Source organism: Lissotriton helveticus, chromosome 7 (assembly GCF_964261635.1).
Source record: "Lissotriton helveticus chromosome 7, aLisHel1.1, whole genome shotgun sequence".
Lineage (NCBI taxonomy): Eukaryota > Metazoa > Chordata > Amphibia > Caudata > Salamandridae > Lissotriton > Lissotriton helveticus.
Window position 1 is genome coordinate 1,519,377,070 of NC_136068.1, and position 16,319 is coordinate 1,519,393,388.

At 44.8% G+C, this 16,319-nt stretch overlaps 1 protein-coding gene across 3 annotated transcripts in view; it reads right to left on the bottom strand.

Annotated features, from left to right (window-relative positions):
- CACNG8 (calcium voltage-gated channel auxiliary subunit gamma 8) overlaps nt 1-16,319 on the bottom strand; it is an 83,040-nt gene that overhangs the window by 54,977 nt on the left and 11,744 nt on the right. The window contains exon 2 of one of the 3 annotated variants that reach the window (XM_078650933.1): nt 12,606-12,608. The exons of the other annotated variants lie outside the window; for them this stretch is intronic. Within the exon in view, the coding sequence (XP_078507059.1) occupies nt 12,606-12,608 (3 nt within the window). The remainder of the gene's footprint in view (nt 1-12,605; nt 12,609-16,319) is intronic. 3 annotated transcript variants of the gene reach the window in all.

A 16,319-nucleotide genomic window follows, 5' to 3' on the forward strand; every position in this document is an offset into this window, starting at 1 on the left:
ACATATGTCTAGGGGCTACAATAAATATTTTGCTTTCAGAAACCGGTCCTAGGAAGCTTGTTTCCGGTCCAGGGAAGGCATGGCTTGGCACTTCGGGCTGGACTGTTCCCATGAGGCACAGGGTCAGACTGATTTGCATATGGCCATATCTGAACTGGGGTGGCAGAGTGGGCTAAAGAACGGTGATGGATTAAACCCAGATATGTTGACTGGGTGTGAGTGATTGATTGGTTCAGATGCTCCGTCCATCACCACCCCCTTTTGTACCGCTTTGTTCACCATAAGTTGGCAGGGTATGCTCAGACATGAGTCCCTTGCTCAATTTGCCACTGGATTCAAGCAAGCCTGGCTGAAGATGGCCTTAAAACTAGAAACCGGTCCTAGGAAGCTTGTTTCTGGTCCAGGGAAGGCATGGCTTGGCGGTTCGGGCTGGACTGTTCCCATGAGGCACAGGGTCAGACTGATTTGCATATAGCCATGTCTGAACTGGGCAGGCAGAGTGGGCTAAAGAACGGTAATGGATCCCAGATCTGTTGACTGGGTATGAGTGTTTGATTGGTTCAGATGCTCCGTCCATCACCACCCCCTTTTGTACTGCTCTAGCTTTACCTAGGCATCTTCCAATATCATTGCTCCACTGTATCTCATGGGCAATATTTAGGGCATCATTTACCCCACTTCAAGCCTGCTTATTATTTTCAGAACCTGCATAGTCTCCTGCTTGATCCCTTCTCAACAAGCGTTATTGTCCTAATGAACCAACGAACAAGAAAACACAGTGTCCCTTTAATTACGGTTACTATAAAAAAGGCAACTCAAATGGTTATGAATCTATGAAATGGTTCAACTAATCAATCAGGATTTTTGAAGTGCAACTAATCACCTGCGAGGGTATCTAGGCAATGAGAGCCAAGCTGCTTGGGTGGCATCAGTTGAAAAGCCAAGTCTTGAGTCCCCTTCCTGAAGAGAGGTGAGGTCTGGAGATGGAGGGGGAGGCTGTTCAAGGACTTCGTAGAGAGGTAGGATAATTAGTGTACTCCACTGTGTGAGGTGTGGCGCCGCAGCCAGGGCGACTGACGCTGGAATCTGGGGACCACGGTTCGATCCCCGGCTCCGGCGGCAGGTTAGCCCAGCACCATGTGACTCTGGGCAATAGCTCGCTTAATCTTCCCGACGGCCCCCAGCGCCTAGAGACCCTTACGGGTGATTGTGCGCTTTACAAATGTGGACTTTACTTTACTTTACTGTTGCTTGTGGGGGTGTGGGTGAGGCAGAAGGAGAAGGAGGTGGAGCACAGGAGTCTGGAGGGTTGATGGAAGCTCATGCAGTGGTTGATGTATGCTGATCCTTGGTTATACAGGTCTCTGTAGGCATGGGTGAGAATGTTGAATTGGCATCTCTTGTGGAGGGAGTGCCAGAGGTGAGGGTGATGTAATTTTGTAATTTTGTAATTTGCACTTGTATAGCGCCTATCACCCAGGGGTCTCTAAGCGCTGTAAGAATACCGCTGTGGAACCCTTCCTGGCCTGTTCCTGTGAGGTGCCCACTCCTGGGCACCCCAGAAGGTGAAGCCAGGCCTCCTAGCGTTGTTAGGGCCGGTATGGAGATTAAGCAAGCTATTGCCCAGAGTTGCAGAGTGGAACCCATGATTAGAGTAGGCACCGAGGCGAGAATTATCGGGTCCCAGGACATTGAGCCCAAGAACCTGCCGCAACGGGGATTGAACCCTGGTCCCGGCCCAGACCTCTGCCTCAGGGTCTGCCGCTCTAATCGGTGAGCCACACTATCCAAAGGGTCTATCTGAAGAGGTCGAGGATGAGTCTGGCCACTGAGTTCTGAATGGTCTGCAGTCTTTGCAGGAGGTGTTTGGTAATTCCTGTGTAGAGTGAGTTGCCGTAGTCCAAGCGGCTGGTGACAAGGGCTTGAGAGAAGGTGTGTCTGGTGGAGAGTGAAAGTCATTTGAAGATCTTTGGGAGCATGCACAGGGTGTCCAAGCAGGCAGAGGAGACTGTGTTGATTTGGTTTTTCCTTGTGAGTTTGCTGTCAAGGTGATTTTGAGGTTCTGGGCGGGGTCCGTGGGGGTGGGAGAGGGTCCTAGTTCAGCAGGCTAGGGGGAGACGTTCCACAGGAAGGTGTTGTTCTCAAAGATCAGCACATCTGTATTGTTTGTGTTCAGCTTGAGGCAGTTGTTTGCATCCAGTCGGTGATGCTGGTCATGCACAGGTGGAAGATGGCATTTGTGATGGATGGTTCTTCGGAAAGGTAGAGAGGGTGAGCTGGGTGCCGTCTGTGCAGGAGATAATGGTCAGTCTGTGGTTTCTGTTGATGTTGATCAAGTGGGCTTATGTAGGCATTGAACAGAGTAGGGCTGAGGGATGAACCTTGAGGGGCTCCGTAGATGATGTTTGTGTGCTCAAAGGAGAGGGGTGGAAAGCAGATTGTCTGTGTTCTTCCAGTGAGGAAGCATGCAATCCATTTGAGGGTGTCCTCCTGGATTCCGACCTTATGAAGCCTCTTGATCAGGGTGTGGTGGTACATACTGTCGAAGGTAGCTGAGAGGTCGAGAAGGATCAAGGCAGCCGCTTCATCCTGGTGTAGGAGGGTTTGGTTGATTTAACTTGTGGCAGTGATTCATTTGAGCCTGTAGATTCTGGTGCCCGGCACCAGCACTTAATTATCAACACCAGTACTTATGGCAGTCTACCACATGGTGGTACAATATGGGCAGTGAAACCCATTTAGTGGTGGTGTCTAACAACAGATCCTGCTAGGGTTTTAATAGCACTCGCAACCTAAATGTTTTCTAAGTAGACTATAATACCTTTTTTCTATCAGCTCTGTGGCAGTAGGGATTTACTGGGGAGTATCTGTGATGGATAATGTTGTTTACAATTTGTGTTTCTGGACCTACATTCTATTTCATCCCATTGCACAATAGAATTATTCATTTTGTAAACTTGTCTTTTCAGATGCAACAAAAGTGAGCAGTCAAGGCTTACTCCAAAAAGTGGTTGAAGGATTGGAACTCAAATATACAGTATGACACAGTAATCACTTGAAAAACTTAATATTTGGTTACAGCAAAATAATAAAAAAAAGTATAGAGAAGCTTTGTGTATGGAAAGGAAACACCATGTATTTCTCCACAAAGTCAATGTGACTTGCCAAGTGATAATTGAAAGTTGACCATTGTTGGACCTGACCCTTTCTGCAAGGTCACCCCAGATTTTTGCCCTCCTTTTCTGAACCAGTATTTGTTGACTTTTTAGGACTCTGTGCACTTTACTCCTGCTAACCAGTGGTAAAGTGGTTGTTCTTTTTCTTCTTCTAAACATGGTAACATTGGTATACACCTCATTGATTACTTTACTTATTAGTCCCTATTATATGGTACTACATATACCCAGGGCCTGTAAATTAAATGCTACTAGTGGGCGGCAACACTTATTGTTCCACCTACTAATTTAACCACTGAAACCTGTAGTGCAGTTTTAAACTGCCATTGTGACCCTGAAAAATAAACCATTTGCCAGATATAAACTCTCCTACTTAATACTAATAAGTCACCCCTAAGGTAGACACTAAAGGCTCATAGGGCACGGTGCATTGTATTAAAAAAGCAGGACATGTTTCCTTACGTTTTCCATGCCCTGACAGAGAAAACCTTCCAAAGTGTTTTTTCACTCTAGCAAGACTAATTCTTCCTTAGACTAACACTGGGTTACCTTACTACACTTAAAACGTGTTAACATCAGTTTAGGAGAAGATAGAGAAATACTTCTTCCACTCTTTTTAATTGCAATTTAAAATCCACATGAATGGTAAAGTCAGATTTTAATTCACTATTTTGAAAATGCCACCATTAAAAATATTCAAAAGGGGGTGGTGATGGACAGAGTATCTGAATTAAGCAGGACACTCCTACCCAGTCAAAAGATCAGGGCTTGATCCATCACCGTTTTTTAGCTCACTGCACCATCCCAGTTCAGAACCTGGCTACATGCAAATTAGTCTGAACATGGCCCAGTGCATCATCGGAACAGGGCAGACCAAACTACCAAGCCAATTCTTCACTGGAAAGGAAACAAGCTTCCGGGGACCGGTTTCTGGCATTACAGCCGTCTTCGGCCCGGCTTGCTTGAATCCTGATGGTGCAATGAGCAAGGGACTCACTAATTTGCATATAGCCAGGTTCTGAACTGGGATGGTGCAGTGAGCTAAAAAACGGTGATGGATCAAGCCCTGATCTGTTGACTGGGTAGGAGTGTTCTGATTAACTCAGATACTCTGTCTATCACCACCCCCTTTTTGTAATTATTTTTGCCACCATGAGTGTGGAAGGGTATGCTCAGACATGAGTCCCTTGCTCATTGCACCATCAGGATTCAAGCAAGCCGGGCCGAAGACGGCTGTAATGCCAGAAACCGGTCCCCGGAAGCTTGTTTCCTTTCCAGTGAAGAATTGGCTTGGTAGTTTGGTCTGCCCTGTTCCCATGATGCACTGGGCCAGGGACAGACTAATTTGCATATAGCCAGGTTCTGAACTGGGATGGTGCAGTGAGCTAAAAAACGGTGATGGGTCAAGCCCTGATCTGTTGACTGGGTAGGAGTGTTCTGATTAACTCAGATACTCAGTCCATCACCACCCCCTTTTTGTAATTATTTTGGCCAGCATGAGTGTGGAAGGGTATGCTCAGACATGAGTCCCTTGCTCATTGCACCATCAAGATTCGAGCAAGCCGGGCCGAAGACGGCTGTAATGCCAGAAACCGGTCCCCGGAAGCTTGTTTCCTTTCCAGTGAAGAATTGGCTTGGTAGTTTGGTCTGCCCTGTTCCCATGATGCACTGGGCCAGGGACAGACTAATTTGCATATAGCCAGGTTCTGAACTGGGATGGTGCAGTGAGCTAAAAAACGGTGATGAATCAAGCCCTGATCTGTTGACTGGGTAGGAGTGTTCTGATTAACTCAGATACTCTGTCCATCACCACCCCCTTTTTGTAATTATTTTGGCCACCATGAGTGTGGAAGGGTATGCTCAGACATGAGTCCCTTGCTCATTGCACCATCAGGATTCAAGCAAGCCGGGCCGAAGACGGCTGTAATGCCAGAAACCGGTCCCCGGAAGCTTGTTTCCTTTCCAGTGAAGAATTGGCTTGGTAGTTTGGTCTGCCCTGTTCCCATGATGCACTGGGCCAGGGACAGACTAATTTGCATATAGCCAGGTTCTGAACTGGGATGGTGCAGTGAGCTAAAAAACGGTGATGGATCAAGCCCTGATCTGTTGACTGGGTAGGAGTGTTCTGATTAACTCAGATACTCTGTCCATCACCACCCCCTTTTTGTAACCATTAAAAATATGGCTTTTTTTGTCTAAACCAAATGTGCCGTTCTGCAGTGTTCAAGGTCACATAATTGATAATGTCTCTCCTGTGGTGTGATGTGTATGCCTTCGAGGCAGGGGTCAAAAGGACTTTGTAAAGAAGGTTGTTCCTCTCCTGAGCAGGTTGGCCTGTGGGGTGGAGGTTTGAACTCAGCCCTGCCTAAACTTTAAAAGGTAGCTTGAGGGCTCTGGACACGCACTTCCTGACTTTTGAACCTGCATCCTCTGTCATTGCCAAATGCAAATGATACCTGCCCTTTGTTGCCCTAGACTGTTTGGAGCTAAAACTAGGAGAAGAGGTAGAGCTGACCAGGTTAGGGTTAGACAAAGGAAGTGAACCCCACACACAGGATTGCACTGGGTATAACATTAGCACACTCAGAACCTACTATCAGAATAGCCTCTGCTGAAGTTAGTCCCCCAAAAGGTGACGCCCCATGTTCTGGACCCTTGGATGGTGTCAGAGTTTATTACTCAAACCTGCAAACTTCAAGAACTGGACTTCAGGTGAAACTCCAGAGGTTCTGTGCTCTTCTCATTAAAAAAGAACCATCCTTGGTCTCTTGAATGCAAACAGAATTCACTGAGTCTGGCACGTGACCTTCACCGAACTGTTGGCATGACATCCCCAGCTACAGAATCTGTGTTTCAACTGCACAGTGCTCTTTGCATCAGCAACAACTGCCTCATATTCCTAGCCAATGCAAAACTCTGACCGGCGACCAGAACTTCACGCCAACGATCTCCTTGCAGAACCCTGCCAACGTGAAGCTCCGGCTGAGACGCATCAGTTGGAACTGGACTGCGTTAGATGGTAAACTTTTCACCGGAATGAACCTGGTCCCTGTATCCGACCCATACTTCATTGCTATGAGCCTTAACTTTTGACATTGTCCTTGACGATATTTTTACTTAAAACTTCAAAAATTCATAACTTCAGTCTGTGTATTAGATGTTTGTTGTTCTGGTGTCATTTTATTTATTAAAATCGAATCCATTTCTCTAAATTAGTTTGGGATTTTTCTCTTGTTATGTATTCACTTTATTACTGTTTGAGTGCTGCATAAATATACTTTACATTTGCTTTTAAGATGAGCCATACTGCTTTGGTGCCAAACTATCAGAGGGTCTAGTATAGGTTTATTTAGTGGCTTTTGTGGTTCACCTTGACAAGTATTGTGTTTCTTCCTTGAGTGATAACACTTTACCATGATAGTTGCAAAAATATTTATTGCAGCTATAGAAACCTCATTGGTTTAGCACCAATTGCAGACTTATGCCATTTATCTTTTTGAGTCTGATAAAAATGAGGGCCATTTAATTGTTCAAAAAACCTTGATTATTTCATGTTTAAATTATTAGAGTTACTATTGAGAAGTAACATTCAATCAGCAGTGTGCCTCAAAGAGGGTGTCTGTTATTTAGATACAAAGTTCCTGTTGAGGATACACAAGGTCATTGAGGTCAAGCTTCTTATAATTAACAAATCTGAGCTCATTTGCTGTTAGCTGTACTAGAGAGAAGTAAAACAAATGTCTGATATCTATTTAATTTTGTTCCATATAATAAAGAGAAGCATTACTTTATGCTCCCTGAAATAGTGTGAATGTATTTCTATGTCAATCAAACAATTAGGTAATTCCTCTCCACGCTCATGTAACCTGTGTTAATGACAGAGGAGGCCATTGTCGCATTGTAAACACGCCCTGCGGAATGTTCATAAAGGCCACCTATTACTAGGACTTGAGACTGCCCACTTTTGAAATACCATTAAAAATATGAGGCTAATATAACATATGTGTTTCACTGCCAGCATGCAGGCACAGTGTTTACAAGCAGCGGTACAATCATCTCTTCATAGAAGAAGCCATATGAATGTGTCTTCTGCTTGTGCAGGCCCAGTTCTCACAATCAACAATCAACTTTACGCAGGAGGGGCCATGTGAATATGTTTGTCTTCATGTGCATATGCGAAACAGTGGTTCTACCACTCTTAAAGATCTAAAGAACTTTTTTTAAAGCAATTGTGTCTCTCCAAATGGATGAGAACAGTCAACAAATGAGAAAGCAAAATGTACCTTGGGCCAAACCAAATAGCGCAAAACACTTATCTTATATTCCACTATATATTTTTATCAGTTTTTTGAAATATCATTGTAAGCTATATTAACATACACACAGAATAGTTCTTCTGAACTAACATTTAGGACTTAGATGTGCACAAACATTTAAAATATCTACATTTATTTATTTATTTATATCATTTATAGAGCGCGCTGTAACCCTGCGGGCATCCTGGCACTGAGAGAAAGGTTCAACGAAAAACAGTCAGTCCTGAGAGCATAAGGAGGGTGTGTTGACAGGAGTCTGTTACTATTGCCCCTAAGGGGTTATACCCTTGGAAAGAGCGAGGTCTTGATTTTTTATGCTGAACAGCAGAAAATCGCTGATTTTCCTGATATTAATTTGAAGGCTATTCCAGAGTCGGGCCGCTGTACGCTAAACGCTCTACCGCCCTGGGTCGCTTTTCTTATCCTGGGTATTCTGACAAGGTTGGTGGAAGAGGAGCAGAGGGCCCATGTGGGCTCGTACCACTGGAACTTGTCCTGAAGTGGCTTAGGGCCCTGACCATGCACTGCTTTGAATACGGTGCATAGGGATTTGAATAGGATCCTCTGAGGTACTGGTAGCCAGTGCAAGTCAGCCAGCGCTTGAGTCGTTGAGGATTGGTGGGTTCGTGAGAGGGCCAACTTAGCTGCTGCCGCCTGGATACTCTGTAGCCTGGTAATCAGATAGCCAGGTGATTCCAGTAACAGGGCTTTGCAGTAGTCCAGGCGACTAAGAATGGTACTCCTGACTACAGTAGTTCTTGCCTGTACCGGTAGCAAAGGTAGCAGTTTCCGGAGACCTCACATTAAAGTAAAGCAGCTGCCCACCAGTTTGTTAACGTGGGTCTCCAGATTTAGATTTTCATTAAAGCTGACCCCCAGATTCCGCACCGTATTCACTGGTGTCAGTGGTCCATCCGAGACTAGAGGCCAAAAGTCTGCAGGCAGGCTTCTGGCGACCTTCCCCACCTTGCATTGTAGGATCTCCGTTTTTCCGTTGTTGAACTGGAGCGAGTTTCCCTTCAGCCATGTCGCAATTTCATGCATACAGGCATGTAAGCTATCTAAAGAATCTGGAGCTTAACCTGTTCAGCTCCCAACACATCAATTACGAAATAGGACCATCTGTGGTTGGCAGACCTTGCCACTGAAGTGTAAATAGGTCCAAGGGTAAAACTCATTCATGTGTCATTGACTTGTGGCAGAGAAGAGGGAACCACAAACTCCAAAGGCAAACGGGGACAAGAAAGAACTCTTCCAGTTGGTCTTGGAAGGAACTGTGGCTATTAGAGTAAAGGAGAAAGGGTGAAAAGTATTAATGTCAGCTGTGAGATTGACCATTGCACCCACACGCACACATCTGAGATGCCAGTGCCCTGGAACAGTAATGAGGAAGAAGAGCATTTCTGCTGGATGCTGAGAACCATCACTGAGGTGCAGGACCTCTGAAGTTCCTGAATGAAAGAACTAGCGTCATAGAGAAGTAGAGGTAAGAGGGATGCGCAGATAGAATGCAGGTTGAATTCCACACACACACACATAGACAATGTCCAAATATCCCAGTGTTCTTGACTCAGTGTGTCCCTCAAGGTTTACATATATTAAGCCAACCTCATTGTTATCTTTTGTCAATAACACATTGCATTCCATGGCAACTTAAAAATGTAGGTGGTATTAACAATTCTGAAAGCTCCTGCCATTTAGGGGACCTTGTATTACATCTGTGCGCTGCTTTTAAAGAAAAACACGTGGGAACGAAGAAAACAGAAATTTAAATATCCCCTGAAAATAAACCACCAACAATATGATGGTGACTTTCCTTTTAGAAGGGAGGACACTTGAGATGATGGCTTCCTTACTCAGAGGAGGAAAAAGAAAACCTTGCCAATGACCTTGAAAAAGGGCACTTATAAAGGCTCAACTGTGATTGGATACTGACGAGAACTTCCTGAGATTCGAGATCCATCCATAACTGTAGTCCTCTGCAAATACAGAGCGGTCCAATCACAGTATGGAGGAGAACTCCTGCCTCATTAAAATGAACCACTACGTGGGTATATCTCAATAGGGGAGCACTGTGAATTGGGATTCTCTATTTTGAATGAATAAATCACAAGAAAGGTTGATGTGCTATGAGGATCGCATGGACGTTATGGGTGTTAGAAATTAAAACTTTATTATGGAAGTCGGGCAAAGTTTGGAAAACATCGCCCTTCTAGAAGATGAGTGAAGTTTCCCTCTGTGCAGAATTTTGTTTGAGGTTAAGTTTAGCTTCTCGCTCAGGGGTTGCCTGCTGGAAGACATCCCACACATGAAAGTCAGTGCGCCTAGGAAATGAATTATCTACTGCTAGTTGTGCTACCCTAGCAGGGCGGGACATCCGGCTACAGGAAATTGGTATATTAGGGAGAGGAGGTCTTCCTACACTTACTCTGGGCTGCACTTTGTAGTAAGCTACTGCAGCAAAATGCTGCATTGCCCCTCCACTCCCTATTTTACCCCAACTGGATTTGTCGCAGCTGGTGTGTGTGCCACATTTTTCAGTCCTCAGGACACTTTAGTATTTCAGAAGGAGCCACACAAGCTGGCACACGTGTAATGCTGGCGCAGTCTCGAGGAGACGTTCCTTCCATGCCCCCAAGCTAGTGAGGGGATTCTTTGTCATTGAACATGCTCCATATTACATATGTAGGTGCATAAGAAAAGAGGCCTGATGGTGCCACTAGGAAAGGGGATAAAGAGTCCCATGCCCATCCTCCTGCAGCCGGGTTCAGTCACTCACTCACTATGCCAGCCTGCTAGGAGATCGCTGCCCCCTTTGAAATGCAGGCACTCTGCCTAGGAAATGAATTATCTACTGCTAGTTGTGCTACCCTAGCAGGGCGGGACATCCGGCTACAGGAAATTGGCACTGTCGACCAGAATCCAGCTACATGTGCACTTTCCTAATAAAGAAACTCATTTTTGCTTCAAATTTGCAATAACTGATACATTAGCAAGTGTTCTGCAATTGTGCACAAAAGTTTTGCTCAGTTCCAGAAGGTTCAGATAGGGGGCACTAGAGTGAAGATGATGTTTTCTGTACTTGCATCTAAAAAACAGATCAAGTGCTAAAAAGCATATTAATACAGCAAGATCAAAAAGGCCTGCCCTTAGAAGGGCAAGATGGATTAAAAAAAAGTTAAGGACCAGATGTATCATTCCTATTCACAAATTTGGGATGTGAAATTTGCACACCAACTGGGGCCGTATTATACATTATCACTGTTTGCGCCCGACGCACCTTTCAAAAGGTGCACCGGGGGCAACCATGATAATATGCCCATTATGATGTATGCGCTGCCCGCAGGGCAGCCCCGACCTCGGGCTGCCCTGGGGGCAGCGCATTCATGTCAAAACACAGAGCCATGGTGCTCTGTGTTTTCACTGTGCAGGGCGCACCCGCCTGTACTTTGAAAGGGTTTTAGAGATCCCCTTGCAGGCGGGTGCAGTCAGTGACTGCACCCGCCTGCAAGGGGATGTCTGGGGGTTCCATGGGACCCCCTCTACTCCCTGCAGAGGGCTGCTGTCAGGGAGCGCGATGACAGTGTGCCGCCTTTTAAATGGCGCACTGACGGCGCGGCACGCCTCTAAGGGCTTATTTGACTCTGCGCCCTCGTCTGTAGTATGGCGCGGGCAGAGTCAAAGGAACTCCCTATGCAAATGAGGGAACTCCCTCTGAAGATAGCGCTGACGCTTTAAGTGTGCCATCACTAATGGTATTATAGACGAGGACGCACAAGCATGTGCGCCCCCTAATATAATACCTAGGTGCCCCAGGAGCGTGCAAAGCGGTCACAAACACCCTTTGCACCCCCGGGGCACAATCTGTAATACGACCCCTGGTTTGCATGTGGTAATGCAATGTGTGATGAAGCATATGTACTAATAGTTTGCACTGCAAATTGTCCATTCACAACAAGACATTAAAGGACCTGCCAAATGAATATATCCAATAGGCAGGCCACAATTTACTCCCTGTTGTGATTGGTTGGCAATGCGCAGCAGAGCAGACCTCCAACCCCTGCACGTTCTTTCCAAAACAGGAAACATGTTTTTTAATAAAGCAGTTGGTACACATTAAAGGAACAGGTGCTGTTTTTAAAGAAAGATGTTTCCAGTTTGGGAAGACAGCGGAAGGAGTCCTCGGAGGCCACCAATAGGATTTACAAAGGAGAAGGTATCTCAAGAGGACCCTTACCCTTTCTGAATCCGTTACCACGCTGACTCAGTTGTTGGTAAATCTTCAATGTTTTGCTACCACAATTGCGGTCACAAATACTTGATACATTTGTTTCCCAATCAGAAATAGGAGACACACACCTGTCATGCCTCTCTCTATTTGTGATTCAGAAAGGATAAAAAAAAGCAGTTTATGGGGTAGAAATACTTGTTGACTCATAAAAGGGATTTTGTATATGAAGAATTAGTTTTTGTGATCACAAACCTTTGACTTTGTGTATCACAGGGTTTGCAACTGCACATAAGCTTTGTAATCTCGAATTAAATTGCTAAATTATGTCAATAATATGCTACAAACTTCAAACTTGTACTACAATGGGCAGCCAAGTAAGACAACATCAAATGAATCATTACATTTTTATTAACTATATGAAGTATCCATCTTTTAAATTGTTTAACATTGCCTGCCTGAACTTTAGAAATAATGTTTAGCTAAAGGCTATTCATATTCTTTAGCTGGCCTGGCTGCTGGTCAAACTCATTGTCACTTTTCACACCTCACCTCCTCTTGGACGGATGAGGCCAGCTACGAGGCTTCAAAGGTATGCCCACAGAAAGGCTTCAGGAATCCTTACCTAGGGCTAGAGTGTGTTATTCCAACACACTCAGGCCACCTATCCCTAGGAAAGGGAATCCACAAAACTAAGGACATTTAAAATTCGAGTCATTTCTCAAATCAGCCGAGAAACCCACAACAAGGAAGAGAGGACAAATGGAGTTTGGAAAGGGTGATTTTCTTTTATGATTGATGGAAGTAACTGAGTCAACCTTGGGAGGGACCCATGAAAAAGGAGAGATAGGACCAGTCTCCTGCGCCTTTGTTCTGTGAAAAAACAAACTCTACATTGGCTTTTGCAAGAAAGCATATCCCTTGAACATTAACAGGGAATGAGTCACTATCTTGAAGCTATTGGGTGAATATTGTGCAGGTGTCTTTGCCAGTCACAGATTCAACAGTTTAGAAATTAAGATGAAAAACTGATTTGGCTGTTTGCTGCTAAAAGAATTCTATTCTATCTATCTTTTAATGTAGCGCAAACTAGACCTGAGTCAAGAGGTATCAGAGCGCTTTACGTGAGCACCAGTTTCGTTATAGATGAACACATTCATTTTTGTTAGGCACGGGGAGATTAAGTGATTTGCCCAAAATCACAGAATTTGAGCGTTGTTGCCGAGACTAGGTCCTAGGTCGACTGCTCTAGCCATAAGGCTACATCCTCTCCCCTCTGCCCTCTGGCTTGGATCTCCAGGACTAGAGAGGTGATCAAAGGGTTAAGTGAACTAGTCTCTTGCTAACTACTACAGACTTAGGGGTCCAGGTCCTGCCAAGCGAGCGGCTCGACACCTATCCCTGACAGAGCTACTATGCCTGCAATATCCCCTACTGCACTTCCCTGGCCTTGAGATATCACTCCTTCTATTATTAACCCCCTCCTTCACTGGCATGGTACTTTTTTTTAACTGTCCTCATTTCCAACCACCAATCAACCTTCTTTACTCTGCTCCATTCAGGTAATATCTTTGGTAGCACTAGTTGCTTGTTGTCTTGTTTGTCACACGCATGACATTCAGCAATGAAAACAGGCCAGTTGTATGGGCCACAGGCAAGGAATCTTTTCTTCAGCAACAGCAGTAGAAACTGGAAAAGTTAGCTGGGAAAGTGAGCCTGTCACCATCACGGTGAAGTGTCCAGACTTCCAACTTCCCTGGTCAAGGTAAAACCTTAACTGCTCATGCTTTAAAGAAATCACACAAGTTCAGTATCAAGCCAAGATTGAGTAAACCAATTTTCTTGAGATGCAACTGTGATCGTGGCTCCTTCCTCCACTAGTTCCTGGGATCTCTTTAGAGACTGACTCTCAATGGGATGGCTAAACAGGGTTGTCAACTAGATGCCCAAGTTTAGGAATAATTGCAAGGTCCATGACAGGTGTTCAACATTTGATGGAATAGCTAAGGCATACTTCACCCACCTGAAGGTCGTTTACATTCTTCGTCCATGATATTTGGACATCGAGTGCTAGTGCTGTAAAGGTTTCAGTTACAGTAACAGGGTAAGACTGGCATAATCTGGAGGACAGAAAATGGGATCACAGAAAACAGTGGCCTTGCACAGACAGATCGAAATAATGCTTCAGTAACTGGTGCCAGAGGTACACTTGGAAGTCAATTACATATACAAATGCCTAGGAGAATAAAGGGAAGATGGTTGTTCCTTTGTCAGGTTGAGAAGACTGTTGATCCTCTTTTTCTAGTCATGGGCCAGTGAGTTTCTGTACCAGGAAGGAAAGTTTCATAAGTATTGCACTTTGCGAGGGGTCAGCCTTTGACGCGTAAAGCTTATCTTGCCACTGATCCACATCCACCAAGACAGAGGCCAGGCACGACTTGGTGACATTATCTCCCCTTCTTCAGAAACACAATCAGAAGTAACTCTGGGATTGTTAGGATGGACATCTCAAAGAAATCTCTGGTTGTAATAAGTGTAACAGTGTCTTCAATCAAATGGCTTACTGTTCCACTGAGATGGGATTGGAACACCTAGTTCAGCAAGCTCTGAGGCTGGGAAAGGGACAGAATGAATGAATGGCATTTGTAAAGCAAACAGCTGCTTCCCAAGTAGTGTCCCGGTGCTGAATGTGCCTATAGAGTGGTACAGTAACTTAGCATTCCCTGAAAAGTAATGTTTTTAAAGGCGCCTTAAAAGTAATTTTCATATTTTGCTCTCTTAGAGCTTTAGGAAGCAGATTCCAGCTTTTGGTGGCCAAATAGGCCAATGAGCATCCACCCAGCCTCTCTTTATGTATCTTGGGAATACACACAAGGCCTTGGTTGGAGGAGCGTAAAGACCTACTGGAGTCATATTTCTTGAATCTCCTTTGTAAGTAGAGAGGCCCAGAGTGATACAAAGTCCTGACAAAGCTACATTTGTAAAATTAAAATTAACTAACAAAGCTGAAAATTTGCCTTAGGCATTAACGTGAAAATGCACTGTAAAATGGCACTTAGTCAAAATGTGCAAAATGCATTAGGCAGTCATATTCACTGCTAGGCTGCTCTTTAACAAATAGAAGTTTTAGAAATTGCTGAACTAAACACAAATGTATTTTATAGCTTGACCTTAATTTGACTTGCTTAAAATCTTCGTCACAACTGCAGAATGTTACGGTTTTATAAAAAGGTATTGCCTTCTTTAAGCTACATGTTCTCGTTTGCACCAAGCTTGAACTCCCTGTCTATCTCATGTTCATCCTATACTGAATAGGGAATTGCATAGTTTAACTATAACTTTCACTTACATGAAATACGAAAAGCTTTACCTAACTAGAAATCTGCTGGTAAATGTTTTTGTCCTTAGTATAGTTCATTGTCATGCAGTGAAACATTGTATGAATGATAGAATAGACTCTTCATTAAGCTTCTCTGGGAACCAATGTTAACGCTTCCAGAAACACAAATGTATAGATGCTATGACGGTAGGCTTAACACCTTTGATGCTATCTCAGAGGAAACCTTCTTAGATATCACCAAGTCCACTACCTAGGGATCTCCCTTGGATCTCCTACCTCCTAGGATATGCTAAGAGCTGGGAGATGAGCTAACACTCCCAATAATGCAGGTGTGAAACCAATCCTTGAAGAAGGGTTCAGTACCTCAAGCCAGAAAGCAAATGTCACCCCCCTTTTGAAGATCTTGTCAGATGATCCTGAATTCTGAGTAACTATACGCCCATCTCACTCATCCCACTCCCTGTGAAGATGCTGGAATGATAAGAAAGTGAAAATTTGCTTCAATATCTGGAATCTTACACTCTCCTTGAGGATGAACAATTTGGCTTTTGACCTGGACATGGTAACGAGTCAGCCACGGCCAGATTTGGACCAGAAACCAACCCTGCCACTTGAGTTCCACCGGCCCCGGGGGAGGGAGGTGCTTCTGAGAAGCACCGGCCAGGAGTGGGGGTGCTAGTGTCAAGCACCGCTGCTGCTAATGTTACATGGGGCCAATATTGCAGCACTGCTGAAAAACCATCTCTGAGTAACAAAACAGGCCTCCACAGGTCAAAGCCGGCCCCCATGCTTCCGGCTCAATGGGAAAACGCCCGGTGCCTGCTACAGCCAGTCCGGCCTTAGAGTCAGCCCTACTCGTCACCTTGGATGAGTTATGGATGCAGGTTAATAGCGGGCAGTCATCAGTCCTCATCATACCTGACTTGTTGGCTGTTTTTGACACAGTTTACCACAAAGTCCTCTTGCCCAAGTTAGCCTCAATCAAAATCGGAGGTACAGCGTTAAGGTGGATGGAGTCCTACCTGTCGGACAGATGTCAAGCTGTCATCGTGCCCCCCTGCTGCTCTGCATTAAAAAACTGTGACAGGGAGTATCACAGAGCTTAGCTCTCAGCCCTGTCCTATTCAACATTTATAGGCCACCTATTACCTTGAGAAAGGAGCATGACATTAGGGTGGTCAACTATGTCGATGACTCCCAGCTGATTTTGTTCCTTAATAATAATAAAGAGGAGGGAGTAAAAACATTTCACAAAGGCA